General features: G+C 41.8%; 2 protein-coding genes across 2 annotated transcripts in view; one reads left to right on the top strand and one right to left on the bottom strand.

Annotated features, from left to right (window-relative positions):
- CTCFL (CCCTC-binding factor like) overlaps positions 1–25898 on the top strand; it is a 92204-nt gene that overhangs the window by 39980 nt on the left and 26326 nt on the right. The gene's annotated exons all lie outside the window — the stretch shown is intronic.
- PCK1 (phosphoenolpyruvate carboxykinase 1) lies at positions 4223–11907 on the bottom strand. Its single transcript, XM_050918201.1, has 10 exons — positions 11520–11907; positions 11050–11299; positions 10036–10217; positions 9185–9388; positions 8672–8859; positions 7364–7526; positions 6967–7191; positions 6747–6878; positions 5643–5738; positions 4223–5021 (listed from the first exon to the last, which is right to left on the bottom strand). Exons 2-10 carry the CDS (start codon positions 11271–11273, stop codon positions 4567–4569), a joined length of 1869 nt encoding a protein of 622 aa, XP_050774158.1. The 5' UTR covers positions 11274–11299; positions 11520–11907; the 3' UTR covers positions 4223–4566.

Below are 25898 nucleotides of genomic sequence, written 5' to 3'. Positions count from 1 at the left end.
GTGCACTTGTTGACAAAAGGCCATGCAAAGCAGAAAGGATCTTAGAACTTTAATTGGGTCTCACTTATGTGGTGCAAATCAGGAGTACCTCTGGTGGAGTCACTCTGGAATCAACAGCAAACAGGAGAGGAGAATGTGACCTGATGTGACAGATGTTAGTCACGTCACTTAATGTGCTCCTGGAAGGTCCTCTGGTACTGGAGTCATGAAGGCAGTAAAAGAACCTATGTACAATAGAATACAATTTACTGTTTCTTAAAGCTTCATCACACAAAGCCAGAGATCTTCTGCACTGATTTTTCACTATAAAAAACACATAATTCTTGTGTGGGAAAGTAATTATCATGGGATGCTCAAATAGGGTTTGAATTTTGCACATTAAATAGTATTAATAGAGAGTGATTCTACTGCAGTGGTGTACCTTCCAAGTTTCATGGCTGAATATTAAGTCTACAATGGCTGAACAATCCCGTGTAACACTAATAATGTTTCATACTGCACTGTTTTGCATTCTAACTGTCAGAGGCATCTGGATGTATTTGAAATATCATTGATCAAAGTTTGTCAACACTGAACTGGAAAATGTGCCCTTTGTGTTTCTGGGGGTTAGTTCACTGCCAGGAAAGTAGTTCATGATCTACACTGATGATGACTCATTTGGAATTCAGAGTATTCCAGTTTGCCTTTTATAAGCAGTGTTGCAGCACTTTCCCAGCCAGGTATGTCTCCAGTTATGGTAATTATCTTTCAGTTAGGGAGCTAATTGACTCTGCTGCAGCAAGTGTGGCATAAATAATGTTACTATGGTAGCCAAGGGTTTGGAACACAAGATGTCTCATTTCCCTGAATTTTCTTTCTTCCTAAGAAATTGGGCCTTTTGTGACTGAGATGTGAGAGGTTTGAAGCTGGATTTTGTTCCTTCCTGGAAGTAAGGAAAAGAATGTGAGTTTTGTAAGGAGGAGTGCAAACTTTGACTGATTCTCTTTCCCCTTATTCTTTAACAAAGTGCTTACTGATGAGTCCCTTTGAAATCGGATGTGTGCATTCAAGTTAATGTTGGGATTGTCACTAGATAAAGGGTTTGCAGGGTCAGGATTGAAGAATTTGACCTAGAAATGGGTCTGAAACAAACTGCTAGACTCAGAGGCCCCCAAACTTTAAGGAAGATGGCACCAAAATCTGGGTCTGAACTTTGTGGCTGAGGCCTATCTCTATGCATCTATTACTTCTCGAAAGAAGCGCCTTTTGCCCAAGTATCTCAGGATATATCCACACTGCAAGTGAAAGTGTGATTGTAGCATGAGTAGGCTACTCATGCTGGCTTTACTCTAGCTAGCATAGGTAACAATAGTAAAGTAGGCTTCAGCAAGGGCTAGCAACCAGAGTACAAGCCTTCTGGGGACCCTGCATATGTACTCAGGTTGCTGCTACATCTACACTACTAGTGTTTCCTGTACTAGCTGGAATAAAGGCAGCAAGGGTGTGCCTAGCCATGCTACATTCCTCTCTTTACTTGCAATGCAGACTTATCCTCAAAAGTAGTTTACAAACACTGCACCCGTACTCCTTATTCTTGTTCATAGATTTCAAGGCTACAAGGGACTATTCTGATAATCTAATCTGACTTCCTGTATAACGCATGTCCTTGAAGTTTCCCAAAATGATTCCTGTTTGAACTTCAGCAGATCTTTTCGAAAAAACATCCAATCTTGATTTAAAAGTTCCTAGTGATGGAGAATCTACCATGACCTTGGTGGTAGTAGCAGAATCCAATGGGAGCTTCACTGGAATGGAATGCAGATTTCATTACTAATGAGACATCAGAAGTAGAGCTGGACACAAGTTGTCATTTTTGTGCAAATATTTGTTTCCCACATCAGGTGCATTCATCCCCTGCTACACCATTTTCTCCCTCCCCAACTCTGCCCCACTCTGCTTTTTCTTTTGTCCAAAATACATTAAAAAAAGTCTCCTTTTGTGTAAAAACATGCCCAAGAGTACATTGTTTGAATGGTTTTAATGAAAAGCCACTTTTACCCCAAAAAGGGGTGAGTATTTTTGCATAGCATTTTGCAAAGGGGTTAACTGAGGCCCAAGGAGGTTAAGTGACTTGTCCATGGTCACACGGAGTCTGTGGCAGAGTCCTGATCCTAGGTACCATGCTCCTAACAAGAGATCACAGCCCAGCTGGTATAAATCAGTGTAACTTCATTGACTTGGATGGAGCTACACTGTGTTACACCAACTTGGCCTCACATTTTCCTCTCCCCCCCACACCCCCACATGCACACATATGATGGCCACTGCTATATCCCTGAGAGTTTAACAAAATGATCTCTTCTAAGAGTCCAGAATACAAAGTTCATTTAATAATATAAGTTGATGTAAACTTTATGGTTCTATATGTTTCGTGCACTAGTCTTGCCAATGCTTCGCTTCTCTGAAGCCCATTTAATAGGCCAGGTTTTATAGTTAACTGCTAGTTTGTCTAGATTTATTTATTTTTTTTAAATCGGAGAAGCTTCCAGATTTCAATTTAAAAGTGTGTTGTTCTAATTCATTTTGCATTTATGGAGCATGGTATTTGTTGGGTGGAGAGAAGTTGAGACCATAATCTGGCATGGTTGACTACATTTCTAAATTTCAAACCACTGCTTTCTCTTTTTAAAAAACATTTTCATCTGCTGATATTAAACATTTTGATCATTCAAAATGTAAATTGCATTACCCATAGATACTGATGGGTTTGGGTATATACACATACAAATCAGGTATTGAATGATTCAAATACAAAATTATTTTCTGGTTTATACCCTTAATGACATATTTTTCCCATTTTCTGTAATTGCTTAAAGAGTGTATAGTTTGCATATCCAAGCATTTAATAGCAACGTTCTTTGCGGGGAGAGAGTAGGGTGCAGAGGGGGAGAACCACCAACAATTAAAATACTGTTGTTACAATTGATTGGAATGTTTTTCTTTCAGTGCATCATGTTAGGTAGTGTCATCAGAAGCCTATTCCCTGGAGAATGGTGAGGTAGAACTGAGGGGGGAAGGAGAGGAGGGAGAGAAATTTCTAGTGCTACAGTCCAACAGATCTGAACCTGATGTCCTTGCTCTAGCAGGACTCCCTGTAATGGGTGACCTGCTTCAGGTCATTCCTAAACACACAACCAAGAGATAGTTAAAAGTTTTCCAGGCTGTGTGACCTCACCTAGCAAGCTCTCAAGGCCATGTGTTGACCAGCCCCTGGCTCTATTTGTTTTGCAAGGAAGCAGAGTCTATAAAGAGTTTAATTACACCATAGAAGTGGTTTTCTTTTTGCTAAACAAATATTTGCAACCTATTCAGGGTGACCGAGCATTCAATGGGAAAAGAGCAGGGACTTGCCATGCGTTTGGACTGGAAGGTATGAAGGGAGCACTTTGGTGAGGAGGATAGTGGCTGGGTGAAGCACCCCTTCCTCCCTCTTCCCCATTCCTGAAGCCCTACAAGCCATTCCAACAAGTCCAGAACACTCTTCACAAAGCACCCTGGATACCACACCAGCACCTTTGCTCCTCTTCCCCCTGGAGCTGGGGAATAGATACGCACCTTCATACTTCAGCACATGAACCAACCTCTAAGTCATGGAGATTAGGAAAAAACTTTCCCAGAAGCCACTTATTGCTTGGAATTCTTTGACTTTAAGTATATTTCAGTAATGGGTGGGAAACTGACTTATTTAGTGATTAGTTCTCTCCCATGAACACAACCCCTCCTCGCAGTGAGAATGAGTGGAGGCCCAGGACATTTGCATGCAGTTTTCTGGACAGTGAGAATACAGGAAATGAGAGAATATTCTGTAAAAAAAAGTTTATTTCACTGATTTAAAGAACAGGCTGTGCAAAACATCTGGAAATCACCGAAATATGAGACATAAAATAAAAATATTTTAAATATGCATTTGTAATACAAAATAATCTTTCACTTTGGTAAGTAATCTTTCCAAATATTTTTAAAGATAGAAAATATAGCTAGATAATACATATATACAGCTTACAGGTTTTTTTTCTTTATTGTAACTGACATCACTACAGTAAAAACAAATTCATCTGGGTCTTTAATGCTCATTATAACAGAAACAGGCATTCTCGAAAACATTGGAGTCTGTGTTTTCAGAATTGCACATGCAAAAATGTATCTAAGTAATCTGTACACGTGATTGCGTGCAGAAAACAGAAACAGGTATTCTCAAAAACATTGGAGTCTGTGTTTTCAGAATTGCACATGCAAAAATGTATCCAAGTAATCTGTACACGTGATTGCGTGCAGAATTATAGTAATTATGCATGCAAATGATCATTCAGATGTCTTAAGGGTCATCTGCACATGTAATCCTAAACCCATGGGCTGGAAGTTACCTCTGGCATGTCCAGGAGTTCGAGCTGACTAACAACCTTGATTTTCCTTTTTAGAATGAAAATTTTTATATTTTTCAGCATTGCCCCCCTACCTATCAATGTATTAGTGTGCTTCCAGTAAAGTGTGCTTGTCATCTTCATTATGTGTGGACTCAGAACTGTTTTACAGCTGTTTTATCCTTTGCTCCAGTGCAAGAACTTCTCTTTCTATTTCATAAGGGAGGTCAGCATTAACTTGCTCTTCAAAATATTTCTTGATTTCCATTACCTCTTTTTCCCAGAACTCTTTGGAGATATCAAATAGTTCTGTCATGTCAATGCCTTCTAAGCCTTTCAGGTTCAAGGCTGTGTCAGCAGGGATGTAGCCTATAGCAGTTCGCTTGGCATCAGCCTCTCCACGGATTCTGTTGAACATCCATTCCAGCACACGGGAGTTCTCCCCATAACCAGGCCACAGGAATTTTCCTTGCTTGTCTTTTCGGAACCAGTTCACATGGAAGATCTTGGGCAGTTTTGCAGCTGGGCGATGTGCCATGCTAAGCCAGTGGGCAAGATATTTGCCAAAGTTGTAGCCAAAGAAAGGCCTCATGGCAAAGGGGTCATGCATAATGATTTTTCCTGTTAAAAGAATGTATGTGGAAAGTAAGAAAATATTTAGGCCTCATACAGCATTTTAACCTGTCAGCAAGAAGAGCTTTAAGAATCTGGTTAAGCATTATCTCCAACCTACAAATGGGGAAACTGAGGCAAAAATTGATTCGGAGCCTGAATTGCAGAGGCACTAAGCATGGTCTACTCCAGTTTAAGTTAATGGATGGTGAAGATGGTCAGAACTCTGAAAATTCACCCCTGAGTGTCTGAAGTTGGGCATCCCAAAACTAGCTTGCATTGCCCATGCAACATGTGCTCTGTAGCAAAACAGAAGATTTCAGTGACTTGTCCAAGATCACACAATGCCTCAGTATCAAGTCTTTCAACTCAGACTCCGGCATCCTGTTGGTCACACTCTGTCCTTGCTCCATATTACCCACATGGAATTGTTTTGTTGTGTGTTGAATTTTGGGTTAGAATTTTTTTTTTAGCTCCAAGCAGAATATTTTGTATTTTGAAAACTGCACAATTCACAAAATTAACTCCCAAGAAGCAGACTTTAGTGTATAGTAATTTACAGGTGATCACTGTTGGGTATCCAGAAAGAACTACTTTTAATATGGAAAGGCAAATTAGATTTTGATTTACCTTTGTGCTCAGCAGCTGCTGTTGCTTCAGATCTCATAGCTGCTCCTATAAATACACCATGCTGCCAGCTAAGGGCCTCATATACTAGAGGCACACCTGCAGAGAACAAAATAGCTTCACTAATTAAAGGTCCAAAAGTCTTTGCTATAACAGCTTTAGCTACCTGAGGTACTGCAGTATGCACGTTACCATAGAATTCAGTCCCTCTTTTTCCTGTTATATAATTCAGTTCATTTTCCCCCTCTCTCTTATTGGAAAATAATTTAGGGTAGAATTCTCTCTTTCTCTCAGGCCCAATGAATCTTTAAGTATTTGAAGCTGTTCCATTGTGTATAAATACTCTGAGTCGGTGAGTGAGAGAGAGAGAGAGAAAGGGAGACTGATACTGTAGTCTATGGTTATGACACCCACCTAAAAGGTAGGAGATTTAGGGTCCAGTCCCCCTACTCCAATCACTTTTTAATTAGCTTTCCAAACTGAATAATTTCAATTGGAGAGCTTGAGGAAGCGCCACCCTAGAATATCCCATAGCTCAGTGCTTAGAGTGCTCCCTTCAGAGGTGGGAGACCCCGACACAAATCGCTTCTCCTAATCAAGCAGAGGAGGGAATCAAACCTGGGTGTTCTACCTCCCAGGTGAGTGCTCTAGCCACAGAGCTAAAAGTCATAATGTGGGCATCTCTTGCTCTTCTGGCCAGATTTTGAATTGAACTTCGTCCAGTAGGCAGCCTCATCTATAAATTGGGGATAATACTTCATTTCTCCCACCCTTTCTCAGTCTGGGCTATCTACACTGTAAGCCCAGACTCTGAGGCATGGACTGTATCTTACTAACTATCTGTGCCATGCCTAGCACAATGGGGCCCTGATCTTTGTTGAGCCCCCTAGGTGTTAACATAATACAGATAATTATAAGGTGTTGGGCCCCCAAAAATCATAGGCCACTTCTTAAAATATGGTTTACTAATCTAGTTATTTTGCTGCTCTCACTGCTCAGGGACAACACAGTAGCAAAAATCGTATTTAAACCCACCTGTTGCCAGCACAGTTTTAGGCATACAGTGGCTAGGGCTTTGGTGTTGATACACATTATTGCAGCTCTTACCAGCAGGTCTACGGCCTCCAAATATTATGCCCTCAATCGGCACTCCTTCTGGAGATTCCCAGGCAGGGTCAATGATTGGGCACTGGCTAGCAGGGGTGCAGAATCGAGAATTGGGATGGGCGCAAGTCTCCCCTGTACAGACCAAAATATTTCATGATTGCAGAGTTAACGTGAAATGTGATGAGAAATTTAAAAAGTCCCCCCGAACATGCAGAGTTACCATTCCCTGGAGTCCACTTCTTGTTCTTCCATGAAGTCAGTGTCACTCCTGGTGCAAGTGGTTCATCAATGCCTTCCCAGTATATGCCTCCATCACTGGTTTCTGCTACATTGGTGAAGATAGTGTTCTTGTGTATGGTCTTTATGGCATTGGGGTTTGTTTTTACTGATGTCCCAGGAGCAACTCCAAAAAATCCATTTTCTGGATTGATTGCCCTTAAATTACCTGGAATTTAAGAGATACCAAACAATGATACAAACCTAACTCACCATTTGAGCTCTCGGCAGAGTAGGATCCAGATCCTGCTGCCATCAAAGTCAGAGGGAAGTGGTCACGGACTTTGATGAGAGCAGGACTGGTCTCTAGAGCAATTCAGCCTCAAAGTAGGAAGAGTTACCTTGCTCATCAAATTTCATCCAGGCAATATCATCCCCAACACACTCAATTTTCCATCCTGGCAGAGTTGGGTTCATCATAGCCAAGTTAGTTTTTCCACATGCACTGGGGAATGCTGCAGTAAAGTACTTCTTCTCACCTTCTGGGTTTGTGATACCCAGGATCTATTGAAAAATAAATGTCTCTGTTTAATATGCTTATTTTTTCCTGCACTTGTGTTATTACCAGTAAATGGTAATAATAAAACATGCTAGATCTGCTGCAGATAGAATTTTATTTGACAGTGTCCCCTCGTGGAATACATGTGACAGATTGCAGGTTTTTCAAATTTATTCACACATTTACTCAAACTTCACTATTATTGTGTTACATAGTGCACCCAATGAGCTTAGAGATGAAGGGGGAAGGGAGATGGGGCAGTAGTTGGAGTGGCAAGTGGGGTCAAAGCTGGAATTTTTGTTTTTTATGATAGGAATGACTAGCGCAAACTTTTATTGTGAAGCGAAAGAGCCAGAGGAGAGTTAAGAAGAGGAGAAGGGGAGGGAGGGAGATTGAGTGTGAGGGAGATCAATTTACTTTACTTTATAGATTAAAAATATTCAGACTTTGAATAGATTAAAAATATTCAGACTTTGAATATTTTTGTGTTGCTGAGCTGATGGATGATCAGGTAAGCCATGTGGTATTTTTCAGTTCCCTGAGTGGGTCAACCTGGCATAAATAGTGTGTGAATGAATGTAAAATATCCTTGCCGTGAATACTCAAGTACGTCAACTAGGAAATTCACTTTGCAGGACCATTTTACTGAAACTTGATTGCTCAAATGAGAGTGGAAAGTTAACACAGGAAGGGCATGAACACAGGCAAATGCAATTTATTTGAAAAAGCAAATGCATGTTTTCAGGAGTTTTTTCAGGTCTGCTTTTAATATTAAAGACAATTTAACAAACTATGGACCCTATCCTGCAAGTTGTTGTATGCATGTAGATCCGTATTCCCATGTGTATCCTTACTGAAGTGAATGGGATCTGCACAGGCACTGAGGTCTGCCTGTATGGAACGTAATTCAGGATCAGGGTCTAGACAAGCAGATGGAAATCTTGCTTAGATTCCTATTTTTATATTTTCTTCTACTGATCAACAACACAAGTACTTCCCTATTTCTACATATGTATATCTCACGTCACAGTAACATTCATGCCAGACAGTTATTCCACTAATACTGTATCAAGTCATGGCATATTCACGCTGAGCTGTTTTGAGGTTTAATTGCTTTAAAAAATGCACTTCTGATTTTAACGGCTCTTACCAGCATGTGCTCAGCAAGCCAGCCCTCTTCCTTGGCAATTCTGCTGGCAATCCTGAGGGCAAAGCACTTTTTCCCCAGCAAGGAGTTTCCTCCATAACCACTGCCAAATGAGATGATTTCTCTGCGATCAGGAATCTGAGCAATCAGAGTCAAATCTGGGTTGCAGGGCCAGTTGTTTACTAGTGGTTCTGCAAAACACAATGCACTACTCGTGAATACAGGAATTACCAGACTGGGTCAGATCCAAGGTTTGTCTAGTCAGCATCCTGTGTCTGACACTGACCAGTACCAGATGCTTCAGAAACCCTGCAGTGGGCATCTGGGGAATAATCTGCCCCCTAGAAAGGCCTTAAATCCTAATTCCTTCACCTTGGACTTGACTCTGCTTTTCTTGCACACTCCAAAACCTCCCATTGATTTCACTGGCCGTTTTCAGTGTGCCAAGGATACAAGATAGGTGCAACACACATGTCTGAGAATTAGCCAGAGTTAATGGTTAATACCATTACTTACTTTTTATTGGGAAAGGGCACCCAACCGAATGAAGGCATTTTACAAACTCTCCATTCCCCAGGGCTTCCAAGACGGCTGTTCCCATCCGGGTCATGATTCTCATGCTGGCCACCACATACGGTGAATCTGTCAACTCAATCCCAATCTTGCATAAAGGAGACCCAATGGGCCCCATACTAAAAGGGATGACATACATTGTACGTCCTGCAAAGTAGGAGCAGAGCCACGTGAAGGAGATGTGACCAAGAAGAAAAACAGTGATTGTTAGAATAATCATTAAAAAGTATGTTGTCCCTTTACATTTTCTCACTTCCTTAAAAGCTCTCCACCTTTTGCAAGGTGGTTCCAGAGGATATTTATAGATTTGAAGTGTTCCTTTTTGTCAGGTTATGGAATAAAAGGTTTTGTTTTTAACTACTAGTAGTTTTCTGTGTTTTTAAATTATAAAAGCTGCTGTGCCATGTAGGTAGAATTGTCTAGCAGTTTCAGAAGGATCAAGGGGCCAAATTCTCTGCTAGTATAAACTGGTGGAATTCCATTGAAGAGAATTTGACCCAAGGAGTCAGGATTCTTGGGTTCTGTCCTCAATTTTCCATCTACTGCTGACTCTCTGTTGATTTCAGGAAAGTCACCCAAGCTTTAGTTGTCCTTCTTTAAAATGGGTAGTAGAATGACCGCGTATGTGTATGCAGAGCTCTGAGACTGAAAGGCCTGATTAAATGAGTTAGGTGCCTAATCTTATGTGCCAAAGTTTGTCAATCTTAGCCAAATGTGTTTGTATTTTTAGATTATTATTTATTATTACTGGTGTTTTTATTGTGATGAAAGTGTCATGTGAATTTTCTTTTTACCTTTCATGCACCCAGGGAATCTGACATTGAAGGCTTTCTCAAAATCTTCTTCTGACATCCAGTGACCCAGCTGGCTAGTTCCAGTTTTAGGGATCGGAATGGTATCTCTCTGCTCCTGAGTGATAATGACTGTTTTGCTTTCAATTCTTGCCACATCCCTTGGATCAGTGAGAGCCAACCAACTATTTAAAAAAAAATCAGGAAATTGTGTTTTGGTCATTAAAAAGTGGTAAGTAGAGTACATTTAATCCTTCCCTAGAGGGAAGGCACAATAGAGTAAAATGCATTATAGTGGGTAGGGTGACAGAGCCCATAACGTCCAGATATCTTTCCAGACAGCCACAGCTTATTCAGATAAAGGATCTCATACAAAATAGCTACAAATATTGCAGAATGAACTGACCATGTCATGACTTAAGAAATTTAGCCGTAGTATAGTTACATGTTAATCTCTCTTGACCTAAGTTTCACCAACAGTCAAATGGGGTTAATAACTCACCAGGAGTTGTAAGACTTGACTTCATTCTGATTTATACCAGTGTAAATCGAGAGTTTTGCCAGTTTTACACAGAAATCAATAGAGCCACTTCTGGCTAAAGTGGAGACCCTGTAAACACTTTGAATACAGGTGAAAGTGTTTGCAGGATCAAGGCCTAAGTGAGATCAGAACCTAATCCATTGTGTTGGCAAAGCATTTTGAAGACTTAAGGTGTTACGCAAGTCACATGATATGTTTTTTGTTCCTGAATTGGATGATTTATGTAATAGAAAAATGATTTGTAAACTGTGAATATTCCAATTGACTAATACCATTTAAATCAGCATTGGGTGAATATTCAAGGATAAAGTGCACTTTTCCTGAGTACTCAAATGCTCCTGGAAAGTAAACACTAAAGGGTTTTGAACATGGTTGAAATGAAATGCCCTTTTAAATATAAATGTTCATGGAAAATTATATACCACAATTCTCTCAGGTCTAACCCTGACTTTCTTTTCCATATGTCTGTTACTTACCAGTTCTCATACTTCTTTAGCTTCTTGATCATGCCTTGTTCTACCATGATATCCAGAATGTTTTTGTTCTCTTCCTCTGAGCCGTCACAGATATGAATTCTAGCAGGTTGGCATAGCTTGGCATTGCTTTCAATGAAGTATCTCACTTCCTGAGACAGGCTTTTCAGATCCCCTTGGATGAGTCGTGGGGTTATGTTCAGTTGAGTCTTCAGCTGGGGAGTCATTATTTGTAGGCTGCAGAGGATATTACCTGCAATCAAAGATCAAACATTTGGCCTATTAGCACATTACCCAACAATTCCTAATGCAAGGAATATGCTTTTCTTAAAAACACATTCTGTAATAAAAAGAATGTGTAATAAATTTAATTGTGTGCTTATGGTAATAAATCTAAATCAAACCTGTGCATAGATATGGAATTTAAAGTTCTAGAAGAATGCATAAAATTTATATATAGAAACTCCACTTACTTTCCTGTAAAAGAGTTCAGAGAGGATTTCACTGCTTCTTCTATCTGTTCAGATTTTGCCTACTTTGAACTATTCTTGTGATCATTTACTTCCAAGGAGGAATCCTCCTCTCTTAAATATTCCTCACATGCTGAAGTCCTTCCCACCAGCTGAGGTGTAGCAGGCTTGTCCCCTATGTCATCACAGGATGGCTCTTGGAACAGTGTCGTGGACAGTTATCGTCATGAACAATTGACAAGAAGCCGCGAAGAGGTAATTATTTAACAGGCTTGATTAATGAATGCTTAAAGCCAAGATTCTCAGCCCTTGGATTTGCTGTTTTAAGCAATTACAAAACTTGTTGGTTTGGCCAATCTTTGAACTAGTTCTGCTCTGATGCAAAAAGTGTTGTAACTCCTCAATGTGTGGGAAAGGTTGTGCGCAATGAGTGGCTGAAACTAGAACGCCAAGGGTAGTAAAGCATAATAGACAGCCTGGCACATCTTGTATTTGTGCGCCTGTTAGTTGGCTGTGAACTGGAGCCTCATACAAAGTGTATTTACTCACCTTGGAAACACTGCCTGATGTGGGGATAAAGTGCAGCTTTGAGCAGCAATAGCAGGGAAATAAAAGAGAGCATTTCACATTCTATTCACATATCAATGTACCTGGAGGTTTTAAGTTTGTGCGTGAAGTTCTGAAAAGCTATGCCAAAATCATTCTTGCTGATGTATTGCCTATAGTGTTAGATATAAGCAAAAGCTCTGTCTCGCTAAGCTGGGGCTTTTCATGTGTACAGAACAGATAGTCTCAAAATTCTGTAACTTCCCAGTAGAGTGAGCAGTGACAGATCAGCAATTGTCTGAGCACCTAAAAAAACTTCTGTTATTGTTGATTTAACAGAGTTACTATGGAAAATGTAAAACTGTATCTAAATTGCTACCCAAGAAAAATCAGAAAACTTCCTTGTGTTTAGCAAGGAAGAGTTAATAGCAGTTTTCTAAGTTAATAAAAGAAAAGAAAAGAAAATTCTGCTTTCCATATGTAACTTCCTGTAAGGCAACAGCAGCTGTTTTGTCATTAATTGATATAATTTGATTGATGAAATGACTGACCCTATAGTAACCCTGTGAAAGTATTTCATTCCTGCATGGTTCCTAGAGATAGGATCAGATTTGCAGAGTTCAGGCATTCAGTTGCACGTCTTTATAACTGACGCAATCCTGCCTACAAATCAGACAACTGAGGACACCTGTATGGCCTAAACTCTTTGGATATCTGGCCCATAACTCCCTATGCATTTTGCTATGTTTAGGTCTTTAGATGTCACCTCTTGCAAGGGTTCTCACAACAAATTTGTTGGTGGCCTCAGAGTACAGCCACTAACTCTTGCTGGTGGCCTCTATGACAATTTTTCCTAAAATACTTAATTAATTGAGGAAAAACATATAAATATGAACATATACACATCCAAATCATAGTAATTTATTTATGTAAGGGTTTTTTTGCAGATTGAATAATAAAAATGATGTACAGTTGTCTCTATTCTTTACTAGACCCAAACAGAATAGAAACATAGAGAAGGTTCATGGCATGTCCTTGTCTTGTTGTTGTTTCTTTTGCTTTTTTGGTTGCATTTTTGTGTTAGACTTGCTAGCTAAGAAGTCCACTTCTCTGAAAAATACATTTGTTAAAATCACTTTTCACAGCAGACTTCTTAGCTAGCTGGGAGGCAGTGAAAAATGATGTTAACAAACATACATATATTACTTTTCACAGCAGACTTACTCAACCCTGGCAAGCTGGGGGATAAATTAAACCTTAGATGAGGAGGTAGGGAGGGAGGCAGTGGGGGCCAGGGATGATGGGATGGATGGGTCTGGGGATGGAGCCTGCCAGGTCCTGCAGCTATTTCTAGGACAGCAAATCTTGGATCTCACTTTAGTCAGGCTATTGAATATTATGAAGTAAAAAAAGTGGTGTCAGTGGCCTAGCTAATGAGCTACAAGCTTGTAGGGGAATTCAGAAGCTGTCAAAAGTTCAAGTTTATGCCATTCAGAGGCAGTAATATTTTTCCAAGTAGATTTCCATTAGTTAGATTTCATTGTTACAGACAATTCATCTCTTGATACTGGAATGCAAACCCTGAATAGTAATACTGCGCAATGCCAAACCTATCTGTTTAGTAGATAAAAATTCCAACCTGACCCACAACCTCCACCTTTAAAATGCCATCAGTTTGAACGGTCTCTTGTGTTAGCTGGTGAGTGACTGGCAGAAACAATAATACAGGAAAGAAAAGAGTACACTCCTGGGAAAGTCTTTTATTGTGTTTTGTGCAAGCAAAGGAAAGAAAATAGTGAAGTAACAAGAGATGTCCTTGATGTGTAGCAAGGCCAACATTCCTGATAAAACCAAAGGTTGGTAAAGCATGGAGTGGATAAGAGATACTAAAGATTGCTCTGAGAAATACAAATGCATTAAGATAGGTAAAATTAAAAGCAATTTAATGCTGAGAGGAAGGTTGCCCATGCTTTGGGCCCACTTACAAGTGGAACCCTACTTGGTTTCCATCAGTACTTTGGCAAAATCAGACTCTGCAAAATGTTCTGACTTTGCTTCATCAGAATTTGCTGATTTGGCAATGTTTTGTTGGAATTTTTCCAACCCACTCTAAGCTTTAGATGTCTTAATTAATAGAGCTTTTTCCTGTCCTGTCCTCATATGGTTTCCCACCCCATCCGTGCACATCTGTTAACAGATAAATTGTCAGTAGGTGGTGCTCAAGAATATGCAGCATTGTGCCCTTGCTAGAGGTATATGGTTGGAACTGTGTATTGTATTAAATAAAATTAAATAAAAAAATTAAATTAAATTCCTATGCAGGGCAGTGGGTAACAAGAACATGGGGACGATGATTTGGGGTCAGGCCAGGATTGGGATGATGGGATGTGTGTTTATGTGGCTTCAGTATCATCACACAACTGTCATATAGTGGCTTTAGCCCTGAGGTTGGAGAGTTTCACCCAGACCTTAGGTTGCAGGTGACAGTTTTCATCCAGAGACAGGCAGAGAAAAAGAGATTCTGCAGATCCAGCCAAACAGCTAATACAGCAAACATGTTAGCCAAGAAAACCTCTTCCAGGGACTAAGCTGCCTTTACTGATGACGTGGTTGAGGATGTTGACAAAGAGGAGTTAATAGGCAAATCAAAAGGAGCTCTGTAAATTTCAGCTCACAGGAAACTTCCATGTTTGCCTAATGGAATAAGTAAAATTCTTGAGGATTTTTCTTAAACTTGTGAGGGGGCCAAGTTTGCAAACTTGCAGAGCATAGTCCAGGGCACACTGCATTTATCCAAGGATTATTGCGTGCTTGAGCTAGCGTGGGCTGTTTCCAAGTCACCACTAGGCACAGACAGCAGGTTAACTGGTGATTGTTGCTGCCTATTGTCAGTAGTATGGGGTATATTATTTTTAATGATGTATTTGTGGCCAGAGGCTGTGGTGGTGGGCACGTAAGAAATCACTGTATTGTGTCTATATGAACAAGCAAGAGAGAGTAAAATAACAATGTGTATATCTGTAGAAAAGAGCAATGGGCCAGACTCATCTTAGTGACATCCGTGCAAAGCCAAATCGATGGCACTGCTGAGTGAACCTATGTCCATTTCATGTTACATTAAGGCTTCCAAACTTTTTCACTTTTGATGTCAGCAGAATTTGAATATAAATACCCATACACTGGGCAGTGTCAATCCATAACCAGCATATGCTTTGTATTTGGGTAGCACCTCTTGCCAGAAGATCTAAAGCCCATTATAAATACTCCATTAAGTGTCCCAACCCCTCTGTGAGATATGTTAGTATCGTACCCATATTCCAGTAGGATAATTAGAGCATAGAAAAACTAGCAGCAAAGAATCCTGTGGCACCTTATAGACTAATAGACAAATGTGCATTTGACCATCACCCTATACCGAAAACCTACCGACCGCTATGCCTACCTTCATGCCTCCAGCTTCCATCCCGGGCACATCACACGATCCATTGTCTACAGCCAAGTACTGAGGTACAACCGCATCTGCTCTAACCCCTCAGACAGAGACCAACACCTATGAAATCTCCACCAAGCATTCTCAAAACTACAATACCCGCATGAGGAAATAAGGAAACAGATCAACAGAGCCAGATGTGTACCCAGAAGCCTCCTACTGCAAGACAAACCCAAGAAAGAAACCAACAGGACTCCATTGGCCATCACATACAGTCCCCAGCTAAAACCTCTCCAACACATCATCAGGGATCTACAACCCATCCTGGACAATGATCCCACACTTTCACAGGCCTTGGGTGGCAGGCCAGTCCTTGCCCACAGGCAACCTGCCAACCTGAAACATATTCTCACCAGAAACTGCACACTGCACCATAGTAACTCTAGCTCAGGAACCAATCCATGCAACAAACCTCGATGCCAACTCTGCCCATATATCTACACCAGCAACACCATCACAGGACCTAACCAGATCAGCGACACCATCACTGGTTCATTCACCTGCACCTCCACCAATGTAATATACGCTATCATATGCCAGCAATGCCCCTCTGCTATGTACATCGGCCAAACTGGACAGTCGCTACGGAAAAGGATAAATGGGCACAAATCAGATATTAGGAATGGCAATATACAAAAACCTGTAGGAGAACATTTCAACCTCTCTGGCCACACTATAGCAGACCTTAAAGTGGCCATCCTGCAGCAAAAAAACTTCAGGACCAGACTTCAAAGAGAAACTGCTGAGCTTCAGTTCATCTGCAAATTTGACACCATCAGCTCAGGATTAAACAAAGACTGTGAATGGCTTGCCAATTACAAAACCAGTTTCTCCTCCCTTGGTTTTCACACCTCAACTGCTAGAACAGGGCCTCATCCTCCCTGACTGAACTACCTCATCATCTCTAGCTTGCCTGCATATATATATACATGCCCCTGGAAATTTCCACTACATGCATCTGACGAAGTGGGTATTCACCCACGAAAGCTCATGCTCCAAAACGTTCTGTTAGTCTATAAGGTGCCACAGGATTCTTTGCTGCTTTTACAGATCCAGACTAACACGGCTACCCCTCTGATACTAGAAAAACTAGGACCATGGTTTTCCAACCGGTTCTTCTCACTTTGGGGGTGCTCAATTTGAGACACTAAAGAGGTCTGATTTTCAGAGGTGCTGAGCACCACAACTCCCAGTGTAGTACATAGGGTATTCAGCCCCCTGACAGTCCAACCCTACTGGTCATGTTGCACAACTACAATTAGCTTGCACTGCTGCTGCCACCCATAGTCTTAGCTAAGCAGAATACTCCAGTTTCCAGGACTATCAAGCTGGCATATTTCACCAGCAATAAAATCATTGCGGAAAGTGTAAGGACCTTTTTAAAAAATGTCTCAAGTGTACATTTTGTTTTCTGTTTTAAATGAAAAACACTTTTTTTAATAGTAAGAGTATTTTAATATATCACACCTAATAGCAGAATTCAAATCCTCTAGATTGAATATTTTCTTGCTACTTCTTCTCTGTACTTTTTGTGACACTGGAATCTGATGCTCATCAGGTGTCTTTTTTGGAAGCTGTCACATTATTTAAATGAGTGAAAATCTGACATTTCCAGATGATAGTGTTCAATAAGTGCCTTGAAAAGAGTGTTTTCAAGATGTCTACTTTGATGGACACCAGTCAGGCTATTCAAATTAGAGGTTTTGAGTGCTTCAGTTTAGGAGTGACTTACCAGAGCTCAATAAAATAAAATTAAATGTTCCTAGGTACTTGTCATAAACAGATAGTAGGAGTTAATAGAACAGAAGTACTTTATATCTGTTTTGCCTGTAAAGGGTTAACAAAATCAGTGAGCCTGGCTGTCACCTGTCCAGAGGACCAATCAGGGGACAGGATACTTTCAAATCTTGAGGGTGGGAAGTTTGTGTGTGTGCTGTTAATTTTTGGTTGTTGTTCACTCTGGGGGCTCAGAGGGACCAGACGTGCAACCAGGTTTCTCTCCAATCTCTCCGATTCAGGCTCTTATAAGTTCAGAATAGTGAGTACTAGGTAGATAAAGCGAGTTAGGCTTATGGTTGTTTTCTTTATTTGCAAATGTGTATTTGGCTGGAAGGAGTTCAAATGTGTATTTGGCTGGAAGGAGTTCAAATGTGCATTTGGCTGGAAGGATTTTAATTTGTACTTGTATACTTAGGATGGGAGGGTATTCCCAGTGTCTATAGCTGAAAGACCCTGTAACATATTCCATCTTAAATTTACAAAGATAATTTTTACTGTTTTTCTTTCTTTAATTAAAAGCTTTTCTTGTTTAAGAACCTGATTGTTTTTTTATTCTGGTGAGACCCCAGGTGAGACTGGGTCTGGATCCACCAGGGAATTGGTGGGGAGAAAGGAGGGAAGGGGGAGAGAGAGGTTAATTTTCTCTCTGTGTTAGGATTACTTTCTCTCTCAGGGAGAGTCTGGGATGGGGAGAGAGAAGGAGGGGGAAGGTGGATTTTCCTCTCTGTTTCAAGATTCAAGGAGTTTGAATCACAGTGATCTTCCAGGATAACCCAGGGAGGGGAAGCCTGGGAGAGGCAACGGTGAGGGAAAGGGTTTACTTTCCTTGTGTTAAGATCTAGAGGGACTGGGTCTTGGGGGTCCCCGGGCAAGGTTTTGGGGGGGGACCGGAGTGTACCAGGCACTGGAATTCCTGGTTGGTGGCAGCGCTACAAGTACTGAGCTGGTAATTGAGCTTAGAGGAATTCATGCTGGTACCCCATCTTTTGGACGCTAAGGTTCAGAGTGGGGACTTATACCATGACGGTACTCAAGAAAAGAATCTCTCTCTCTCTCTCTCTCTCACACACACACACACACACACTTTTAGCTTCATCACTACAAATGGACATAGGTGCAACAAAGTTCTGGAAGTCACTAATGGAACATAATTATTTGTAATAGAGTTGGAAATTCTGAGTTCCTCACATAGCTAACTATTGCAGGTATTGTTAAATAAAAAAGGTTTGGTATGATAGCTGTTTTGTTTTAAGGCAATAGATTTTTAAAAATCAGTTTATCTGGACTGCATAGGGAGTCTGTGGCAGAGCCAGGTATTGAGCCTAGCTCCATTAAGACCCAGTCCACATCTTAAAACAAAACAGGTGTCACATACTTTTTTCTTTAATATGAAAATACCTGGAATAATTCACTACATGAAGAAATCACAAAAGCATCCTTCCTCTAATTTCTCAAGGCCAGATCCTCAGCTGTGCAAAGGGGCCCAGCTCCACTGAAGTCAAGGGAAGTTCTGGCCCTTGGCCTTCTGCATTCCTATCCCCACAGAAAAGGCGTTGCAAACCCAGATGTGCACTGCATATGAAATACATCTGGACTGCAAAACCTTGCATTGGACTGCAGAATAGGGCCTCTGTGGAGAGGAGAAAAGGTTGCAGACTTCATTACAGTTCTTCCCCATCTCACCTGTTTCTTCTCATCATAAATGTTATTGCATTGTTTGCTTTATGCTGCTTGTAAAGTTAATTTAATATGGTGGAAAATCCTTGAAGCTGCATTGTTTTCAACCTGGCACAACATTGCCTGGGAAGTAAGATCTGCTGAGTTACTGAGAGAGCCAAGAGAATGACAGAAGATATCGAAACATTTGGTCTAGTTTTATAGTTGTGCCAGAAAATATGGTGGATTTGTTTTTTCATTTGCATTTGCCACTCTCGCTTTCTCATCTCTGCTGCCCATGCTGAAGCTTTGTGAAAATGTAATATAAGCAAATCCATGACAAAGGGGAAAATGCATTAGCAGTGACACAAATGGATCCATGTCCCTCTTGGCTGATGGAACTGAGGAGATTATCTGAGCTTCCTACTAGTAAAAATTGTTAATATCTTCTTGAGGGCTTGGTCATTACATGAGCCTTGTTTCAGGGGCAGTATGTTATGCTGCTGCCCCTCTGAACTGTGGACCAGCATGACCATAAACATCTGCATTTCAAGGAAGTAATTCCACTTTATGCCCAATATATGGCGTTGGCATTTTATATATAAAGCCTCCAGCTTTCCCCGGTCTGAAGACATAGTGTCTGTATTTCACAACTGTACAGCAATACAGAGAAGATACGGAGAATACATTCTGAACTTGGCTGTTGTGCCGAGATGATGGTGATTCCATACTCATTGTAAACAATGAATGGCAGATGCTGCAATGCCAATCTGGTGGAGAACCTCTGTGTGAGAGTTGGAGGAACTGGTGATTATAGATCTCTGTAGCGATGTGTGACTGCTGGTTGTCCAGGGAATTAGCTCTTCCAGCCTCTGGAGCATTCTCTGCAGGCTGGTATCCTGCTGACGCTGGCCCCAGTGTCCCTCATGTTTGGGGTGCTGTCCCCCACAGTCTCAGGGTCTCCCCAACCAGGGGAACCCCACTCCCCTCTATTCCTACCTCACCTCAGTTGTAGGCGACTGCCAGTCACCAACTCACCTCCACGCCCTGGGGCAGACTGCAGTGTCAGCCACTTATTATAGGCAAGGTTGGGTCTGAATCTGCTGCCTCTCTCTGCAACCCAGTGCCTCTATGGAGCCTTGGGAAAGGCCCTGCAGCCTGGAGAGTTGCCAGCCTGGAGCTCCCCAGCCCCTCTGGCCTTCCCCTAAACCTGCCTCACTCTTAGCTGGGCTTCAGGCTGGCCTGGCCCGGGGGGGGGGGACCTGTGGAGCTGCCCGGGGGCTACTCGGACTCCCCACCCAGGACAGAGGGAGGGTCCATCACAGCTCCCCACAGCTGCCAATGCAGCTCTTACTATGGCCGGGCTGCAGTTCCGAGCTGCCTCCCCTCAGGCCAGAGCCGGGTCAGGGAGAACCACGTTGGCAGCTGTGGCAGCCCCCGGCCCCTATCCCTGCCCTGCGGGCCCCCCTCTTAGAGCAGTTAGAGGGACCCAGGCTCCCCGCAGCTGCCAGTGCAGCTCTCCCTGACTGGGGTGCAACGGGGTGCCTTGGAGGGGCAGCCTGGCCACAGTAAGAGACAGGCAGGCAGCTGTGTGGAGCCGTGGCAGACCCTCCACGTGCCCTGGGCGGGGGGCCTGAGCAGCCCCGGGCCCATGTCCCTGCCCACCTGCCCAGTATCTATCCCTACCCCCCAGCCCCTCTGCCCAGGGCAGGTGGAGGGACCCAGGCTTCCCACAGCTGCCAGCGCAGCTCTCCCCAACCCAGCTCCCACCAGGGGTGAGAGGGGAAGGCAGCTCGGAGCCACAGCCTAAGGCAGGTGCAGGATCTGTGCCATGGTTCCTCACAGCTGCCCATTGGACTGTTACTGTCAGAGCCCTGCAAAGATACAAAATTTGTATCCGCATCTGGTCTATATATATAAAGATATATAGCGGATACCCATGGATTTGCAGGGCTCTAATTATCTGGACAGCATCCAGCTTTACATATCCTCCTTATCAAGGTGCTTGGCATTCTCCTAATGCTACAGCGGGGATCTGGATGAATAGCCGCAATCTGAAACATTCTCCCCACAAGACAGAGGTGATGCTGGGTGGCACTTGGGAGCATTTTGCGAACACAGGCTTGCAAAGTGGCCCCAGGAAGGCTTTGGTGGATTTTTTTCTATCAATGCATTATTGAGTAGGCTGTTTGCTTGGTTAATATATTCTCTTTGGCTCGATGGATGGCATAGCCAACATTAGGAGACAAGGGACAAGCTGCACTCAGACTGGAAAACAGTCAGCGGAAGGTTGTGCATTTCCCTTTCCCTCTGCAGCAGCTGCTCTGGTCAATTTGTACAAAGTCCAGATGGCACTGAGACTTACATTTACAAAGTAAGGGCACAGTTACTGGAGTCAGCCAGTGATCGAAATCCAGGCTTACCACATAGCTTTTGTGTACTCAGCCAGTGACATTGTCAGGGATTCCCACTTCCTGCATGAAGAAGGGGCAGGTGAAAAATCTCCTAACGCCACCCCGCAGGCAGTAGAGAAAAAGCAGTTAACAAATATAGGACAGGGATTCAGAGTTCAATCCATACTTCTGCTACAGGCTTCCTCTGTGACCCTAGGCATGTTTATCTCTCTGTGCCTTAGTTCCCAATTTGCCAAATGGGGAGGGTAATACTCCTCCTTCTTCCTGCTCTTGTCTATGTAGATTAGTCATTTCTTCGCTGTCTTGTCTATTTAGCTTTTTAAACTCTTCTGGACAGGAACTTTCTATTACGCTGTGTATGTACAATGCCTAGCACAGTGGGACCTTGATCTTGGTTGAGACTATTGTAATACAAATAATAATACTAATGTTCTCTGTCACCTGTTCCTAGCCTTTTGATAAATGCGTTTCCTTTCACCTAAAACCTATTTTCTACTTCCCTACCAGCACAGACACATTTAAACAGGATTTAAGCATGTTTTCTGTTTCAAATAATCTTTGCTCCATATTTTGCTCAGAAAGGTAGCTTGGCTGAATATTTCACGCTCTGTGTAATAGTGGAAACAAGGACAGGATAAAGAAGCTGACTGTGTAAAAATAAAAGCCAAGCTCTATAAAGGTCAGAAGGCAAACATTGTACCTGTATCAGGCAGTACATATCTCCTGGGTGCCTGAACCTGACTGCTTCATAAAAATCAACATTAGAAAAAGCAATTGATTTATAATGTTTCAAGTGTTTACTGATAAACACTGATTTAAGGGTTATTTGGCCAGCTGAAAGAATTTTATGTATTGTACAGTAACAGCTGAATTCGTTTCTACTGGAGGAGGCTTTGGTTGTTGTTTTTTTTCTATCGAAGCATTATTGAGTAGACTCTTTGCTTGGTAAATAAATTCTTTTTTGGCTGGCTACCATTAGGAGGCAGGGGACAAGCTGCATTCAGACTGGAAAACAGTCTAGGGAAGATTGTGCATTTTCCTTTTCCTATGCAGCAGAATTTATTGTAAAGTATAAAAACAGCCCAATATATTTCTATTAACAGGAAGGTAACAAGAATGATTCAAATGTGAGTTAGCTTTTTTTAAAAATAAAACACATTTCTGTTTGGTGACTCTGAGATGTGTCCACATCGCAAAAAACTAACCAGTTAACTGTTAATGACAGTCTGTGCAGGGATTCCAATGGGCCATGGAGACCTCCCTACAGGTGGTCCTTCCAGGTCACAGTGAAGACATATTGACAGAATATTAGCTCTACTGCATCTATTCTGTTGATAAATACAGCACATCAATGTTCAGATCTGCAAATCTAGCACCACTCATAAACAAATGGATGCAATTTATTTTAAGGGGGAAAAAACTTTTATTACATCTGCTTTTTTTAAAAAATTATGTGAAAATGAGTCAACTGATTTCTGTAATGCAAATCAAGGAAAACAAAGTAACTCATTAATCACTAACCTTGGACACTTTATTACATATTAATTAGTAGTATGGTTGTACCTAGAAGACTAGGCCCCATTGTATTTGGCATAAACATATAAGAAACAATCTTTGCCCAAAAGATCTTACAATCTAAGATGAAAGGCAACAGGTGGATATGAATGACAGGCTGAGGAAGCATAAGATAACAGGAGATAATAGCTATTAACAGTATAATAAGCAGGGGCCACAGCAGAACAGTTGCTTAGCCATTATCTGGAGGCATCATGGAACATGTTCACCCCATATTAGCCTGGAAAGGATTAATGAGGCTGAGAAGGAGCCAATTAACCAGATAGGCCACACCTGAGGGAAATTAGGTGGCCTAAGTAATCCCAGACTGATGATTGAGCCCAGCTGAGAAGGAAAAGGCAGGGCTAGTATAAAGCCAAGAAGCTGGCTATAGTAGGAAGGCTACAACCATTCTATGGGCACTGGTGCAGGAAAGGTGGTAATACAGAGTAGGAGTAGAAACTCTAGGGACCCAGGCCCTGAAGGAAGGATTTGCCCAGAAGAGTGGTGGAGCAGAAACTTGAGGTGGGCAGAGCAGGAAAAGCTCAGGGAAATGACAGCAAAGTGGGGTGTTTCAGACCTTAACTGCTGATTAGATGGTCCCTGAGCTGGAACCCAGAGTAGAGTGGGCAGAGGTTCCCTTACCAGCCACTGGGGAAGTGGTACAGTCAGGGCAGTAGAGTTGAAGACTTCCTGGGGTTGTTTCTCCTGTGGGACTTTGAAACTCCCCAATGGGGAAAACTCATAGTGATCTAGCCAAAAGGCTAAGCCACAAAGGGGGAAGCAACAAAGTCAAAGAGGAAGTGTGCAGCAGCCAGGAGGAGGCACCTTAGGAGTGAGTGAACCCTGTTACAATGTGTTTTAAGGAAAAAAATTTAAAGGAGGACTTGGTGTTTTTGCAGACTTTTATGAGGGGCTTCCTTGATGCAGAGAAGCAGCTATGTTACCTCTTCTTGACAAAAGAGCTCACTATTAGAGTTGTTTGTGGTCTTACAAGTTATGGTATCTCACTGTCGGAAGGAAAATGATCTTAAGGAACAGGGTCTGGATGTGGGTGTAGCTCAGGAGAGAGTCCACTGAAGTCAGTGAAGTTATTCCAATATGAGCTCAGAATTGGATCCTATGAAGTTTTGCACCCCCTTCTGGATTCCCCTGAACTCTAACATCAAGAGGCATTGCTCATGTGTTTTTATATCTATCCCATGTCCGCTCAATGGTTCCAATGTCCATGCAGGTTTGTGATCCCAGTAGGAATAACTTGCATGCATGCAACCACTGCTGGCCAGAATACATTAATGCTGATTTTTGCAGTGTTTGTGTGCTTGTGTTGGGGGCATTTCCAAAGGGAGACTGAATTTTAACTCTTTTGGGACTGTCACTCACAAATATATTTGAAACAATGATTTAATAGTCTCATCCTCTGAGTTTATTAACTCCTAAGAGTTGGCACACACCCTCTGTTCTCAGAACTCTTTTCCTGATTAACGATTAACACTGATAAAAGCAAGGAAACATGGACATCCTTGAAACTTCTTTCATCAGTTAAGTTAAACCTTTACTATCTCTTCCCATTTGGGTATCTTCACTTGGGGTTTGGCAATCAGATTCTGCACTCCAACTTTTCTCTAGGTTAGCCAAAATAAATGGAAAACTTTCTGCTTTCTCAACTTGGTAGTTCTTTGACTCTTGCACAGATAGCATCATGTGCCGAAAACACTAAACAAGGGGGAGTTGTCTTTAGAAAAACTGCTATTGATTAGATTAAAGTGTTCTGTAAATACAATGATCTTCAGAAAATAACACTGCTCTACAGCTAAAATGCTTCTGAAATAAATGTAGTCCAACTTTACTAATTCTGGGTCACTGAGAACGAAAATGATGCTTAAAATTGTTGATTGGCTCTAGTTTTCAAGATATGCTATTAGGTCAATATATACGACCCTTGACTTGAGAATGGCGGAGGATAAGTGAGTTATAAAGGGAAGGGATCTCAATTTAAACCAGAAATGACTAAAATACATCTTTGACTGGATCTATGAATAAATCTATGACTGGGTTTGGACAGTACTTGCTTTTTAGGCAAAACAATGAATGATGCAATCTGAAGCTGGTATTGCGTCATACATGATATGAATTGTATCACGTTATTCCTAGAAGTCATGGATGATGCAATCATAATGAAGCTTACATCACTCTGCTGAACAAATTGCCTTATATCAGCTCTAGAAATCATACAGTGTTATGCTCTCTTATTTGTCAGTGTTTGATTTTGCAAAGGGACACATTTCTGTTTAGCCAAAGTGAGCAGAGATGCCTCGTACTTATGTGAACAGTGCAGATAACTTCTGCTATGTTTGTGGTGAAGTGACTTTTGCATCACAAAAGTGCAGTATAACCACTGTGGTTAAGAAAGCCTATCACCTTTATTTTGGCTGCAAAATTAGAGATCAGGACAAGAGGTAGGCCCCACACATGCTGCAACACTTGTGCAACAAATCTTCGCCAGTGGTTGAACAGGAAAAGGAAGTCTATGCCTTTTGCAGTGCCAATGATTTGGAGAGAGCCAACAGATCATACCAGCAATTGTTACTTCTGCATGGTGCCTCCAGTTGGGAAAGGTGTGTCAAAGAAGAAAAAGTGGACTGTGCATTGTCCAAACATTCCATCAGCTATACGCCCAGTACCCCACGGAGAAGGACTGCCGGTTCCTGATGCACCAGAATCATTCTCACTTGAGTCAGATGAGGAAGAGGATGAAAGTTCTGGTCCTGAACCATCAATATCACAGGACCCACATTTTCTCCCATCCTCCTCCTTTGAACCACACCTCATAACACAAGGTGAACTGAATGACCTTGTCAGGGATTTGGAACTACTCAAGAGTAAGGCAGAGCTGTTGGGCGCCAGACTACAGCAGTGGAATCTCCTGGCAGGCTATCAGGG

This window comes from Gopherus flavomarginatus, chromosome 11 (assembly GCF_025201925.1).
Source record: "Gopherus flavomarginatus isolate rGopFla2 chromosome 11, rGopFla2.mat.asm, whole genome shotgun sequence".
NCBI lineage: Eukaryota > Metazoa > Chordata > Testudines > Testudinidae > Gopherus > Gopherus flavomarginatus.
Note: the sequence above shows the minus strand (reverse complement) of the source record. Positions and strands in the feature narration are given on the sequence as shown.

What these genes read in the sequence shown, in the direction of transcription:
- PCK1 (XM_050918201.1), bottom strand. Translation starts at nt 11,273, where the DNA reads ATGACTCCCCAGCTGAAGACTCAACTGAACATAACCCCACGACTCATC. An exon ending in CTAAAGAAGTATGAGAACTG is followed by an intron (nt 10,218 to 11,049) that starts GTAAGTAACAGA and finishes TTTTTTAAATAG; the next exon opens with TTGGTTGGCTCTCACTGATC. An exon ending in GATGAAATTTGATGAGCAAG is followed by an intron (nt 7,192 to 7,363) that starts GTAACTCTTCCT and finishes CTTAAATTCCAG; the next exon opens with GTAATTTAAGGGCAATCAAT.